Source organism: Rhinolophus ferrumequinum, chromosome X, assembly GCF_004115265.2.
Source record: "Rhinolophus ferrumequinum isolate MPI-CBG mRhiFer1 chromosome X, mRhiFer1_v1.p, whole genome shotgun sequence".
NCBI classification, from domain to species: domain Eukaryota; kingdom Metazoa; phylum Chordata; class Mammalia; order Chiroptera; family Rhinolophidae; genus Rhinolophus; species Rhinolophus ferrumequinum.
Genome location: NC_046284.1, coordinates 73,400,747 through 73,414,936, shown reverse-complemented (window position 1 = coordinate 73,414,936; position 14,190 = coordinate 73,400,747). Strand labels below are relative to the sequence as shown.

At 33.0% G+C, this 14,190-nt stretch overlaps 1 protein-coding gene across 1 annotated transcript in view; it reads right to left on the bottom strand.

The window, feature by feature from the left end:
• BRWD3 (bromodomain and WD repeat domain containing 3) overlaps window positions 1-14,190 on the bottom strand; it is a 112,945-nt gene that overhangs the window by 46,159 nt on the left and 52,596 nt on the right. Inside the window, exons 12-18 of the mRNA XM_033106874.1 lie at window positions 12,791-12,831; window positions 10,553-10,657; window positions 9,370-9,523; window positions 5,204-5,338; window positions 4,034-4,162; window positions 2,896-3,121; window positions 1,154-1,321 (exon numbers count right to left, since the gene is read on the bottom strand). Coding sequence (XP_032962765.1) covers window positions 1,154-1,321; window positions 2,896-3,121; window positions 4,034-4,162; window positions 5,204-5,338; window positions 9,370-9,523; window positions 10,553-10,657; window positions 12,791-12,831 — 958 coding nt within the window. The remainder of the gene's footprint in view (window positions 1-1,153; window positions 1,322-2,895; window positions 3,122-4,033; window positions 4,163-5,203; window positions 5,339-9,369; window positions 9,524-10,552; window positions 10,658-12,790; window positions 12,832-14,190) is intronic.

Sequence of the window (14,190 nt, the reverse complement as noted above, 5' to 3'; positions counted from 1 at the left end):
CAACATGGATGGATCTAGAGTGTATTACGTTAAGTGAAATAAGTCAGAGAAAGACAAATACTGCATAGTTTCATTTATATGTGGAATCTTAAAAAAAAACAAAACAGATTTGGTTTCAAAAATAGTAAGAGAAAAGTGTAAACCAAAAAAAATTAACCATCAAAATTTCATTTTCTAAATTGATAAGCAACGAAAGGGGGGAAAAGTAATAAAAATTTTACTTTTCTTTTTAATCCTCTCAAAGGGCCCTATTAATTTATTTTTGTTGTATTTTCAAATAAAACAAAAATGGAAACTGAAACATTCAACTGTTAAAATAAGCATCAGAAAAAACTAAAAAATAAATGAATATTGCAAATAGAACTAAATAGGATCCCTCTGACTAAACGGCATTTCAAATCTATCCAAAGAAACCTAGTACAGTAGTAATTCTCTCTTATCTGTGGTTCCAGTTACCCATGGTCAACCACGGTCTGAAAATATTACATGGAAAATTCCAGAAATTAACAATTCATAAGTTTTGAATTGTGTGCCATTCTGAGTAGCATGATGAAATCTTGAACCATACCACTCTGTTCCCCTGGGACATGAATCATTGCTTTGTCTAATGTATCCATGCTCTATATACTCCCCACCAGTTACTCACTTAGAAGCTGTCGTGTTTATCAGAAAGAGAGAGAGAGACCACATTTATGTAAGTTTTATTACAGTATATTGTTATAATTGTTCCATTCTATTATTAGTTATTGTTATTAATCTCTTACTGTGCCTAATTTATAAATTAAATTTTATCATATATACATATAGGAAAAACACAGTGTATATGAGGTTTGGCACTATCCATGGTTTCAGGCATCCGCTGGGGAACTTAAAACGTATCCCATGCAGATAAGGAGGGTACTACTGTGTATTAAAATAAAGCATCTGTATTTCTTAGAAGATGCTAAGTCATTTTAACCACAAATGATAATGAGATTACGGCAGTGTGGTATATCTGATATCACAATTGTAAATTAATAAAAATGTTATTTTTCTGTAACTGAAAAATAAATTTTAAAAAATTTAATACCATCAGAAACAAATCAAAACAAAAACAACCCCCAAATAATCAAAGTACATTTATCATACCTTCTACAAATATATACATACTTACCACCATTAGCAGAATATGGTCTATTAATTGCAAAATGTGGAACATCTCCTTCGTTAATTAGTCTCAGATCTTGTTCTCTCTGTAGCTCCCTGATTATTCCATCAAGAATGCTCTCATCTTGGTCATTGGCATGTTGCCCAATTACCTGTTCTACCACCTCACCATCACCTTAATGACACCAAAGATATATAAAGCCTCTAAGTTACTTACATTTTAGTATACCCTAAAGACAGTACAAATAAGCTTAATATATACATTTCTGGACAAATAATAAAAAACAGAATTAAAACGAAAATCAAACACGTACCAAACAAAATATTTTAAAAAGAACTTTAAAAAATTTTGGTATGTCAGCTTGTGTGTTTGACTTACTCAATATTCCCAAATTAGACATTACTAAGAGGGCCTACTCATCTTAAAGAATAATTATTAAATTATTAATTTAAAAATGAATTCTCTCCATGGAATATTCCAAGCTAAAAGCTGGGAGTAGAGATTTGAGTAAGGTTTAAACAAGTTCAACCAGATACCTAAAATGTTTTGCATCTTCCTTTCATGAGAATTTCCTTCTGAAAGAAATCAAACTATGGTCTTTCAGCTATTGTATCTCTTATAATACACTGAAATTCAATGATTACTTCTGAACAAAAATTTTATTTCTATGATTTTTTTTTTCATTCTTAACTACATCTTAGACCTATTTTTCATCTTATCCTCTAGTCAGAGTAAATGGTATCTAACTGAGTAGGCAAGTGATCAGGTCTTACAGGAAATCAAGTGTGATGAGTTACAGATTTTTTTATTCAGATGTTTTCAGTTTTAACTCCTACTTAATATTCACGCTTTCCCCCTTGCTTAATATGACATCATCAAAGTAACTGTTAACATATGCATAACACCATTTCATTGTTTTACAAATCTTTATGAAAGATCATAAAAGGATTTACATTTCACTCTATAAAGGTCAGTTCAAATCTAAATCCCCTAGTAAGAAAATAAAATTCCATTTGCAAATCAGTAACTCACTAGCTCACACCTGGAAGAAAATCTGCAAGATATGAAGGCATTCTGGTGTGTGTGTGTCGGGGGGTGGGGGGTGTGGGAAGAGGAAGTACACATAAGGGAAATATGCCAATCTAAAGAATTGCTTTGATAGAGAATAGCTAATTTCAATGTCTTATTCTACTATCCTCCCATCATGTATCACACTTATCACTGTTTCTTCAATGTACCCCAAGATTGAGTGTTATTTAAACACTTACAATCCCCCTCTCCAAAACTCAATATATTTTGCATTTCAAACATGCAGATGGGTAAATAGCCACTTCCCAGTTGGTGGCTTTTGAAATTTCCTCTTCTGGTGTCCAGTAACCATGGATTCTCAAGTTAAAATACCAATGAGCAGTGGAATTTCACCACTTTTATAATTTAATTATAAAAGCTTGACAAATTAAAGTTAACACATTTAATCATTACTAGAAGTCAATACTATAAACAGCAGAATCATATGTATGTTCAGGTCACTAAGAAAGCAGGTCAACACATTCTGTTCTTGAACGTGTGCTGGTTTGTCCTAATCCACTTATCTGTGTCCAGGTGAGATGAGCAAATTAATACAAGTATTAGGTAAAATATATTATAACCTACTACAGAGTTTACCAGGGGGCATATATCATAAAGAGAACAGCATCAAGTACCACATTCTGCAAAATGCTTTAAATTTCATTTGGGAGACAACATACCATTAGCCACATATCCCAGTTGCGGTATGAGTTGTTCATCTTTACAATGTTCCCGTCCTGGTACTAGCCTTTGGAATTTTGTAGGATGAGGATTTCCATCAACATCCACCAAGAATGGGGGAGGCATGAGGTGAGGAGCTTGTTGGGTTTGTTCATCTAACACGTAGTTGTTGGCATCACGGATAAGAGGTCGATAATCCGTGTGGAAGAACATCTGATCTGGAATCTTTTAGACAGATTTTCAGTATTTAATGTGCACAGGGAATTTATAGACAAGCACTTTGATTCCTATAACACATGCAGTTTTCAAATCAGACAATTTTTGCATCCTCTTATATTCCTCTGTTATGTTTCCTCTAGATAGAAGTGAATCACCTGATCATAATCCTACCTCTTCTCCACAAAACCCTACAATCCGATTTTATGGCCCTATATTGTGTTTCTCCAATTAGGATAGGAAGAAGTAAAGCAACAAGAGAGTGAATAAAACTAGGTATTTTTATTTAAGTTGCAAAAATCATATAAACCTTTATAACTATTTTTCTTGCTTATTTTTATTCAAATAAGGATAGATGGAGTATAATATAAGTGGTGAGGCAGGTAAATATCAATTGCATAAAGACACTCAAAGGTGATAAAAGTATTAAGCTGAACTCAGTGATTCTGTGTTCTCATCCAAGATTCTAAAATCTATTCCAAATTCACAGCTAATAAAATATAAGAAACCAATTAAGTTAGTTACTAAAGTATTTTAACAAGATCAACAGTAGGTAAAGTAGCCAAGAAAATAAACATTCAATCACCAGCTGTTTATTCCTAATTTATGATTAGTACATAGAAGATGCAACCTGGTAAAGTTATTGTCCTATTACACCTAAAAGGTAGTACAGAGAATATGTTCTAAGCGAAAGGATTTTCTAATGAATTTTTCTATCTACATCACCCTATATATAACTTAATAGTGACTTGAACTGCCACGCCTTATATTCTGGCAGTGATGAAAATTTTTACCAAGAAAGATGATTTTGTTACTTTATATCTATTAATATATGACAACCCTTATTAACTGGAAGACTTTGGGTTGCATAAATGATACAATCCAAAATTAAAGTTTACAACAAAAATTAAATATACTAACCTTTTCGTAGTATTTACTACATCCAAAACCAAAAAGCAACAAATGCCCATGAGAATCTGTGCAGGCAAAATGGTTTCCATCTGGTGAAAATTTACAATCAAACACTGCACCATGGCCTTGGCCTTCAATCTAAAATTTAGAGGAGTCACTTTAAGTCATCTTAAGAGGTAATTTTCAAATAATAAGTACGTAATAGCTTCTGCTTGCTAATATATTGGATTCTGTGATGCACCAACATTCCAATGTACTCTGGCTTCTGTAGCCAGAACCCTAATGGAATAGTAAAGCTCTGAAAGAAATTATGGAGAATCAAAATACAACGGGTGGTATTAAGCATTACTAGCAATATCATATTTCAAGAAGTACTAAATGAGTGACTGAGAATAAAAAAGACCTAAACACAACCAAATTGACAACAGTGCTACCTCAGCAAAGTCAAAATATTATCTTCCCATCTTATATTGTGATGCAAGTAAACCTTAAAATAACCATCCTAAAATTAAAGCACACAAATCAATTTTATTAACAAAAGACAGCAGGTAATATTAAAGCTCTGGATCTGTATAAGCCTATAAAAAGGAGCTCAAAGGCCAACAATTTAGAAATGTTCAGTTATATCTGTTCTTCAAAGAGGGACACGAAGTTTGGAAGATATAAGCAGTCCCATCATCACAGAAGGCTGTTCTACTGGGAGAAGAGATAGCTCACCAGATTTTTCCAGGATTTGTATGAACTATATCTTAAGAGTATTCATATCTCCAATTCTATGTTTGCCAAACAACTTCCTGATTACTAACTAAGCCATATGGGGTTTACCAGAGGCAGATAAAACAGTCAATTCTTTGATTCATAAATTAGGATTATAGTTGAAACATTAACCTTTGTGTGAGTTTGGTTAGTGTTAGCTCCAAAAGCTTATTAAATTTGAGTTTCTAGAGTTTAGAGCTGGAGACGAGAATTTGGAACATGCTAACATCACAATAACAGGATCACCCCTGAATGGTATAATTTTTTAGTGGCCTCACTCTCAGGTCTTGAGTCATTCTCTGCTATTATATCGATTTAAACACAGATCACAACAGGTTTCTTGGCACTAAGTATACTTTAATTATGAAGCTGCCATATAAGAGAAGTCTGTCTTAATATGAACTAAGCACAGATTTTCCTTACCATGTTAAAATAATTCCGAATTTTGGTCCCCCGGTCAAGGTCCCAAATAAAAATGTTCCCATCATGGCCCGCTGAAAGTATGATCCTTTGATCAAACGGATGTGCTTCCAGAACAAATACTTCATCATCATGTCCCTGTGATAAAAATCAATATTAAACATGAAAAGCAACCCCAAGTATCTGGTTTATTTGGTCAAGAGATCTCTAGGGTGTGCTATCAATCTGGATCAGATTAATTCATGCACACCAATTTAACAGCACTTACTACATGGACACTACAATAAATAGTTAAGTTAGAGTTCCTTATATGTTTAAGTGCTGATTTCATAAAGTATTCAATAAACAGAAGATCTGAAAAAGTGTTTAAAATACAGTCCAGAACAGTTATAGCTCATTAACCAGGTCCCTGAAGCAGAATTCATATTTCTAGGACTCTGCTATTTAGAAGGCCACAGAAAATGTGACAAACAGAATCAGTCATTAACACCCAATTCTGCCACAGTGATAAGAGACAAACCTTTACTGTCCTTCATCAAGCACTCTCTATTACTGGTATTCAAACTGTATTTTAGGAGGCCCCATGATACATTCAAACAAAGTATAGTGGTTCTGCACTTTATATACTATCTGAAAAATGGGTTTGCTGCTAAAAAAAAGTTTTAAAACCAATGCTTTGTTTATATGTTTCCCTTCTACTAAATCAGTGAATATCAGTATATAGAGATCTTAGATCAGAAGTTTGCAAAGCAAATCCAGCTTCCAGACATTTCTGCACACATAGTCTGTGAGCTAAGAATGTTTTTATTTTCATTTTCAAAAGGTTGTAAAAAAAACAAAAAAAGAAAGAATATGCAACAAAGACCACATGTGGCCTGCAAAGTCTAAAATATTTACTATCTGGACTCTTAAAGAAAAGGTTTGCCGACACCTGATTTAGATCATTATTGATTTTACTTAACTCCTGGTTAGAGAATACATAATTAAGAACAGACTCCAAGTCTTAGAAAAGCATACAGTACCTCCTGAAGTTGCATTTCACTTAGGAACACATCAGCATTTTACATCTAAGGAGCTTCTAGAACTGATCATATATTTTGCACCTAAAAAGTGCATTTTATTCCAAATCATTGTATAAAAAATGGAATAGAGTATCCTGCCATATTACAGTTACAGACAAAAATATAGCCTATTAAAAAATAACAGCGGATTGGCTCAAAATGTGACGTGTTAAGATGACTAGGTAAAATCCCATTACAATAAATATTGTCACAACTGAAAGTTTACCAAAATTCTTTTCTTAGTGACTACAAAAAAAAATATTTATTTGGTATAACAAAATTTCCTGCTGAATAATCAATTTGATATAAATACTTTCTCAAGTTCCTAACCAGTAAACAATAAAATTTCTTTGTTAAACTCTAATGACACAACTACTTCAGTGTACAATGGGAAAAAGAGGCTTTTAAATAGAGGATTTTATATTTTAGTCATTTGGGATAGGACATAGTCACTGGATCATGGGGAACAAAACCTAGTCAAGCTCAGTAATGTCTTACGATTTATCATCTGCCCTGTTTTTATTTATTAAGCACACCTCTGTTTCCACCACTGTCACACATTTGCAAATTATCATCACAGCCCATCCTATCCTTGACTCCTACAGTATACCCAGAGTCACCCTTACTTATCTGCATTCCAATCTGTTCTCTCTACTCTGTTACTAGGATTATAAGGTATTTTTCAAAAGCATAATTCACGTCATTCCTTGGCTTTTAAACCCTTTAATGGTTTTCTACTGGTCTTAGGGCAGATCTTATAACACGCTGAATGGACTGGACCCTGTCCATTTCTCCAGTCCCATTTGATGACACTCTTTCTACTTTCTGTGCTCTAGCCAAAAATTGGCTTTCTTTCAACTGCCTTCTACCTCAAGACCTTCAAACATGCTTTTCTATCTTCCTGGGAGGAGCTCCCCACGTCCTCACATATGTAATTTACCAAATATTTTTGATCCCCTACCATGTTGAGAGAAAATAAACTAATAATAAAATATAACAAGAAGATATAAGATAGTGATAAACACTATGGTGAGAATAAAGCAAAGTGATGTAAAAAGACAAAGACTGGGAGGCCACTCTGGATCCTTTGATCAGGGAAGGCCTGTCAAGGAGGTGACATTTAGGCAGAGACCTGGGTAATTTCTACCTATTTTTCAAATCCTAACCCAAACTTTACTTCCTTAGGAAGCTTTCTAGAACCCTCCCAGACCAGGTTTTGTCACCCTACTAGAAACTTGCATTGCATTTTTTACTTTTCTTTCTTAGCATTTATTTGATTAACTTTTTTCTTCTAATAGGCTTAAACTCCAGGAGGACAGGATTTCCTTAATTTACCATTTATTCCTAACACCTAACTCAGTGGCTGGCACACAGGAGATGCTCAATAAGTATTTGCTGAATGGAAGAACTTTACACTCCACTAAGACAAATTTGTATAACAATTGGGTATACAAATTGTTAACACAGAAAATATAAGTTCTATACCAAAACTAAGTAAGTTTGACTGTTATAAAGACTAAAAATAGTCTGTTCTAAAATTTCATCAGTAAAGTTCACTGAAAACAGATGACCCATGAGTCAGCCCATGGGAAGAATACCACTAAACAGAACTCTAAACTAAGGTACTTATTAAGACAGAATTTTACATGGATTTATAAAACCAACGGCTACAACAGGCCTTTGAAACTGTGATTTTTAGAGATACAGACTTGTGCTAATACCGTGGCTGCTAGCCACATGTAACTATTAAGCATTTGAAATGTGGCTAGTCCAAATTGAGATGTTCTGTAAGTGTAAAACACACTAGATTTCAAAGACTTAGTATGAAAAAAGAATGTAAAACATTTCATTAATAATTTTTATATTAACTACATGTTGAAGTGCTACTATTTTGGATATACTAGCTTAAAGAAAATATTTAAATTAATTCTACCACTTGCACTTTACTTTTTTATTGTGGCTTCTAGAAACATTAATATTATATATTGTGGCTCACATTATATTTCTATTGGAGTGTGCTGACATAGACAAACATTTCCTAATAAAGAATCAGGCAAACAGCAGAGGATTTTCCATACATATTAACAGAAACTTATACCAGGGAACCAGGAAACCCAGAATGAAGTAAGTATTGGTTTAACAGATAAAAGGAAGAATCTAAAACTTCACTAAACAGTGTTAGGGCTTTATTTAGGAAAGAGGACTGGGAAACATATGAAAGATAAACTGAAAATCCACCTCAAATTAAACAAATCTTTAGAAAACTCAGAGGCCTTAGCTAAGATTATCTCACATAGGAGTCAAATAAGGATGTAATCATGGTATGCTCCAAAGAGAACTGCGTCGTAAGAATTGGTTTCTAGTCCCTATCACTTACTACTGGGTAAACCATAGGGCAATTACTTGGCCCTTCTCCTTAAAGTACTTATGAATCAGTAATTGAATTTAACCTGAAGTTATTCTGTACCATGATAAACTGACATCAACCATAACCATGTGATTTTCTGCTATTAATCCTATCAACTTTTCACACCACAAATATTGTAGCCTTTTACTATGGCAAATACATTTATTTTTTAAATTTTATTAAATTTCTTAAATTTATTGAGGTGACTGGTTAATAAGATTATACAGATTTCAAGTGTGTAATTCTATAATACGTCATCTGCATGGAAATACACCTTTTAAGAGGGAAAGTTACCTTTTTTTTTCCTACTTCTTCCTCTTACCTCTATTTCTTACATAAACTAATCCATGAAGTTAGAATATACAGGATACCCTTGTCAAAATAAAGTTAGCTCTACCCCTAAAACCGTAACAACAAAAAAAATCCCAACTCATGTTAAAAACAAAGTAACTTACATACTTATAATAACATAACAGATAAATAAATACCAGACCTGGAATGGATCTTGCAGTTTTCTAACTGCTTTTAGCAACTATATCATGTGTCATAACTATTTTACAGATATGTCAACAGAGGTACCTCAAATAATTACTTCTCCAAGGGACATAAGTCATAGAAAGTAAACTAGAATTTAAATTTCCTGTCTTCTAGCATAACATCCTTTTTGACAATTTTAATTGCTCTAAAAACAGAATACTTACAGACAAAGTATGAAGAAGTTGCCCTGTGATTGAATTCCATACTTTCAAAAGGAAATTGTTCACTGCAGTAATAACTGTGGTGTCATAGCGATCCCAGGCCACCATAGTCACCTTAAGTTTAGTGACCTTATCTTCTCCAGATGGCAAGTTATTCCTAAACAAAATAATTTGCGGTATTCAATCATTGCGAATTTTTAACAAAAGTGCAACTAAAACAGCAAATTATGACATAAATCTCTCCAGGAGCATGCAACATTTTTTAATATAAAAATGCTAAACTATACTTTTAAGTACTGATGAAATAAAATGATAAAAGTACATACATAAGGCAATACCCATAGCTTACTTTAGGGAGAAAAAAAGGACACAAAATGGCAAAAACTTTGTAGTTAATTACACAAGAACAACAAAAAAGTGAAACTAGAAACACATTTACAAATACCTTGAAAAATAAAATACAAGATTATGTTGGCTACTAGAAAGTATGAAGAAAACACATATTGGACAGCTTATTCCCTTAAGTATTAAAATCTGTGAAGCAGGTCTTTTAAAATAACAGTAAGAGATTCAGTAACTTGATTTAATCAAATACGACATTATCAGTAACTGGCTATAACTACAAAGTTATACTGTTATTAATGGGAAGATAATTAATTTCAGAGTCACACCCTAAATAAACCAGTGTCATAATCTTCCAATCAACAGTGAAGATGATGAAACAGAATGATGATTAAGTGTACTTATAATGTTTAGTAGGAATGCTAACAATATGAAACATTATAAAGGTATCCTCAGTAAGTTAGAGAAATAGTTAACCACATAATGACATATAATAGGGATAACCTCAAAGTAGTGTGTGTGTGTGTGTGTGTGTGTGTGTGTCCTACAGAAAACTAAGTCAGAGAATAACTCTGTGGGCATGAGTAGAGCACAGTGATCTTTGGGTCACAAGAACCAGAATTAAATGAATCAGCAATGTTCCTATCATCCAGTATGTCAATCAATAGCAAAAGGCAATTTACTTAGAGATTAAGTAGAAAGGCAAACTTCACGTCTACCAATTAACTCCAAACTATTTACTAATCTACAAAGATATTTTATTTTCACTATTAAATATAATTCAATAATGTAAAAGATACTATATCATATGAGAACAACTGAAATATCTAACATCCAATCTTACCCAGTCATTTTAGTAGCCATATCGAGCACTATACTCTTCCATTCTTGTTGCTGATATTGCCAAATTCTTGCTGTTCCATCTCTGCTTCCACTAACAAATCTTAAACTGCAAAGAAACAGTTAAAATACCATTACTCTCCTCCAAAAAGGAAATCACCTTTTTTGCTAATTATAAAAGTAATACCTTCATCTTCATACACTACTGGGGAGAACAAAAATAGTACACTTTAGAAAAAATTTAGCAGTTCCTCAAAATGATAAACAGAGTTACCATATGACTTAGCAATTCTACTCTCAGGTATATATCCAAAAGAAATGAAAACATAAGTCCACACAAAAACTGGTACACAAATATTCAAGGCATTATTCTTAATAAGCCCACAAGTGGTAACAACCCAAAATCCAATAACCAATAAATGGATAAACAAATTATGTATATCCATACAATCAAATATTATTCAGCAATAAAAAGGAATAAAATAAGATATATGCTGCAACACGGATGGGTATTGAAAATACTATGCTAAGTGAAAGAAATCACTCAAAAGATTCCACTTATATTAAATGTCCAGAATAGACAAATCTATAGAGACAAAAAGTGGATTAATGGTTGCCTAGAGATGAGGGTTGGGGTGTAAAAAGATTGGGGATTGATTGAGGGCTAAACGGTATGGGATTTCTTTTCGGGGTGATAAAAATGTTCTAAAATTGATTGTAGTGAATGCTGCACAGTCCTATGACTATACTAGAAATCCCCGCATTTTATTATGTGGATTACATCTCAATAAAATTGTTATAAAAATACATCCATTCACCCATAATTCTATCACTGCTCATACTTGTCTCCCTTTTAAAGATGATGATAAAGACTGCCAAACTATTTCCCTGAAAAGTATTTTTAACCAATTTACAATCTCATCAAAAATTGTGGGAGAGTATCCATTTTTCCTAATCCCTCAGCAATACTGGATATTATCATTCTTCATCATCCTTTCATTCTGAAATAAAAAAACATATTACTGTTATTCTAAATTGCATTTCTTTGATTATTCCTAAAATTGGACATGTTCTGATGTGTTTATTGGCCACATAACTAAGTAAGGTCATTTCTCCTTTAAGGAAAAAAGCAAGGAATTTAAAAATTCAGATTCTTCTATCTTGAAAAAGTCATAGCTATACCAAATCTTTACGTGTATAACTAAGTGTAATGCAATAAACCAAACAAAAATTATTTGAAGGTTGTTTTTTTTTCCATTGCTAATACAGATGTCACTCTTTGTGGACCATCATTATTTACTCTCACATTTAACAAAGATGAACAAATACATCATAATAATCATCTACTGTCATAAAAATGTTTAAAAATATCATTGTCACTCACATAAAGTCCTTAGAGACATATATAGATACATATTCATGGTTAAGTAGTTACATTTTTAAATCTAGTCTAGGTCAATTTTTAAGCCAGGGCAGATTATCACCTTTTTGGGACCAGACCTTTGAGAGGGTGCACGAATATCTCTATATGATTCTGAGTTTACAGACATAGGAAATATGTATCATAAGAGTAGTAGAGACAATAAGTGATACAAATGTTCAGCAGAAGACAAGATGCTAAAATCTGGATCAGTAAGGAAAGGATTGAGGTAGAGTATGAATCTTAAAAGAAAGATAGGACTTAGAGAAGAAGAAACAGAAGGGAGAGGGAAAATAGAGGGAAAGAGAATGGAAGGAAGAGGGAGGATTTAGGAGAGAAAGAGAAAGAGTGAAGGAGAGGTAGGATTTATAGGGGGAATAGATGAGAAAAAAATGTAGTCTAAGTCAAGTTGTAGGGAGTTCTGAATGCCAGGTTAAGACATCTGAATTCTATTCTATAGACCAAGAGGAAACACTAAAGATTTCTGAACAGAGCAATGTTGATCTGGTAGAGATGAACACGATGATGGTAACAGGCCATATAATGGGATCCTGATAAGGTGGGTGATAACAGAAATGGAAAAAGCAAAATAAACAAACAAGAAATCATTCAGAAAGGAAGAACTGATAGACTATAGCTACTACTTGGACAGGAGTTTAGAAGAGATGGGGTAAGGATATCAGCAAAAGATAGACAAGGTTCTTTCAGCCTAAATGAATGGACAGAAATAAAGTATTTAGAATAGAGGTAGCTACTTCTGAGGGAACAGAGGTAAAATATGTCAAACATCTGTTTACACAGATATGTACTATACATAATTACCTGTCTCCATTGTTACAGAACTGAACAGCAACAACTTTGTCCTAAGACATAAAACAGATTTTTTATTAGAATTTATTTGTAAAATGAATAAAGTACCCTTCCCCTCAAATTCACATGCAAAAGCATCAGAGTATATTTTTTAATGCTATAATTTTCTTTAAAAAAAAGAAACCTCTAATTTTCTTTAAAAAATTAATGAAGGCTTAAACAATGCATTTAACTAAGGAGAAATACTTATCAGCAGTAATTTGACACAAACCAGATACAAGCAAATCTGTTCCTACACCATAATCTCGAGAGACAGATAGTTCTAAATAGGTATTAGTTTATTATGATCCCCATAATAAAACAGCACACTAATCTAAAATGCCACTTTAAAATAACAGATTTAATAGTAGTTAAATGCATTTTCCAACTTTTTTTATTTCAGAAAAAATTATTTCCTGTCTCTCACATGGTTTATTTAATTACTTTATTAACACAATGCAGTCACCTGACAGTCTTTAGGTACTATAGTTTAGATACTGCTGTTTGAATCTTCTTTTAATACAATGTGTATTATACTGATGAGAAGATTAAAGGATAAGCAAAAATGTGCATTTTCCTTCTCTTTATTCCTTGATAATATAGCTAAAATATACTCTCAAGATATACAGATGACCAACAGACATATGAAAAGATGCTCAACATTGCTAATCATCAGAGAAATGAAAATTAAACCACAATGAGATATCACCTCACACCTGTCAGGATGGCTATCATCAACAAATCAACAAACAAGTGTTGGCGAGGATGCAGAGAAAAGGGAACCCTTGTGCACTATTGGTGAGGTTGCAAATTGGTGCAGCCACTATGGAAAATGGTTTGGAGGTTCCTCAAAAAATTAAAAACAAAACTACCTTATGACCCAGAAATTCCACTTCTGGGTATTTACCTGAAGAAATCCAAAGAACTAATTTCAAAAGACATATGTACCCCTGTGTTCACTGCAGCACTATTTAAAATAGCCAAGATACAGAAGCAACCCAAGTGCCCATCAATAGACAACTGGATAAAGAAGAGGTGGTACATATACACAATGGAATAGCACTTGGCCATAAAAAAGAATGAAATCTTAACCATTTGCAACAACATGGATGGACCTAGAGGGTGTTGTGCTAAGTGAAAAAAGTCAGACAGAGAAAGACAAATACCATATGACCTCACTTATATGTGGATTCTAAAGAACAAAATAAACAAACAAAACAGAAACAGACTCACAGACACAGAGATCAAACTGATGGTTGCCAGAGGGGTGGGGGATTGGAAAATTGGGTGAAAAAGGTGAAGGGATTAAGAAATACAAGTTGGTAGTTACAAAATAGTCATGGGGATGTAAAGTACAACATAAAGAATATAGT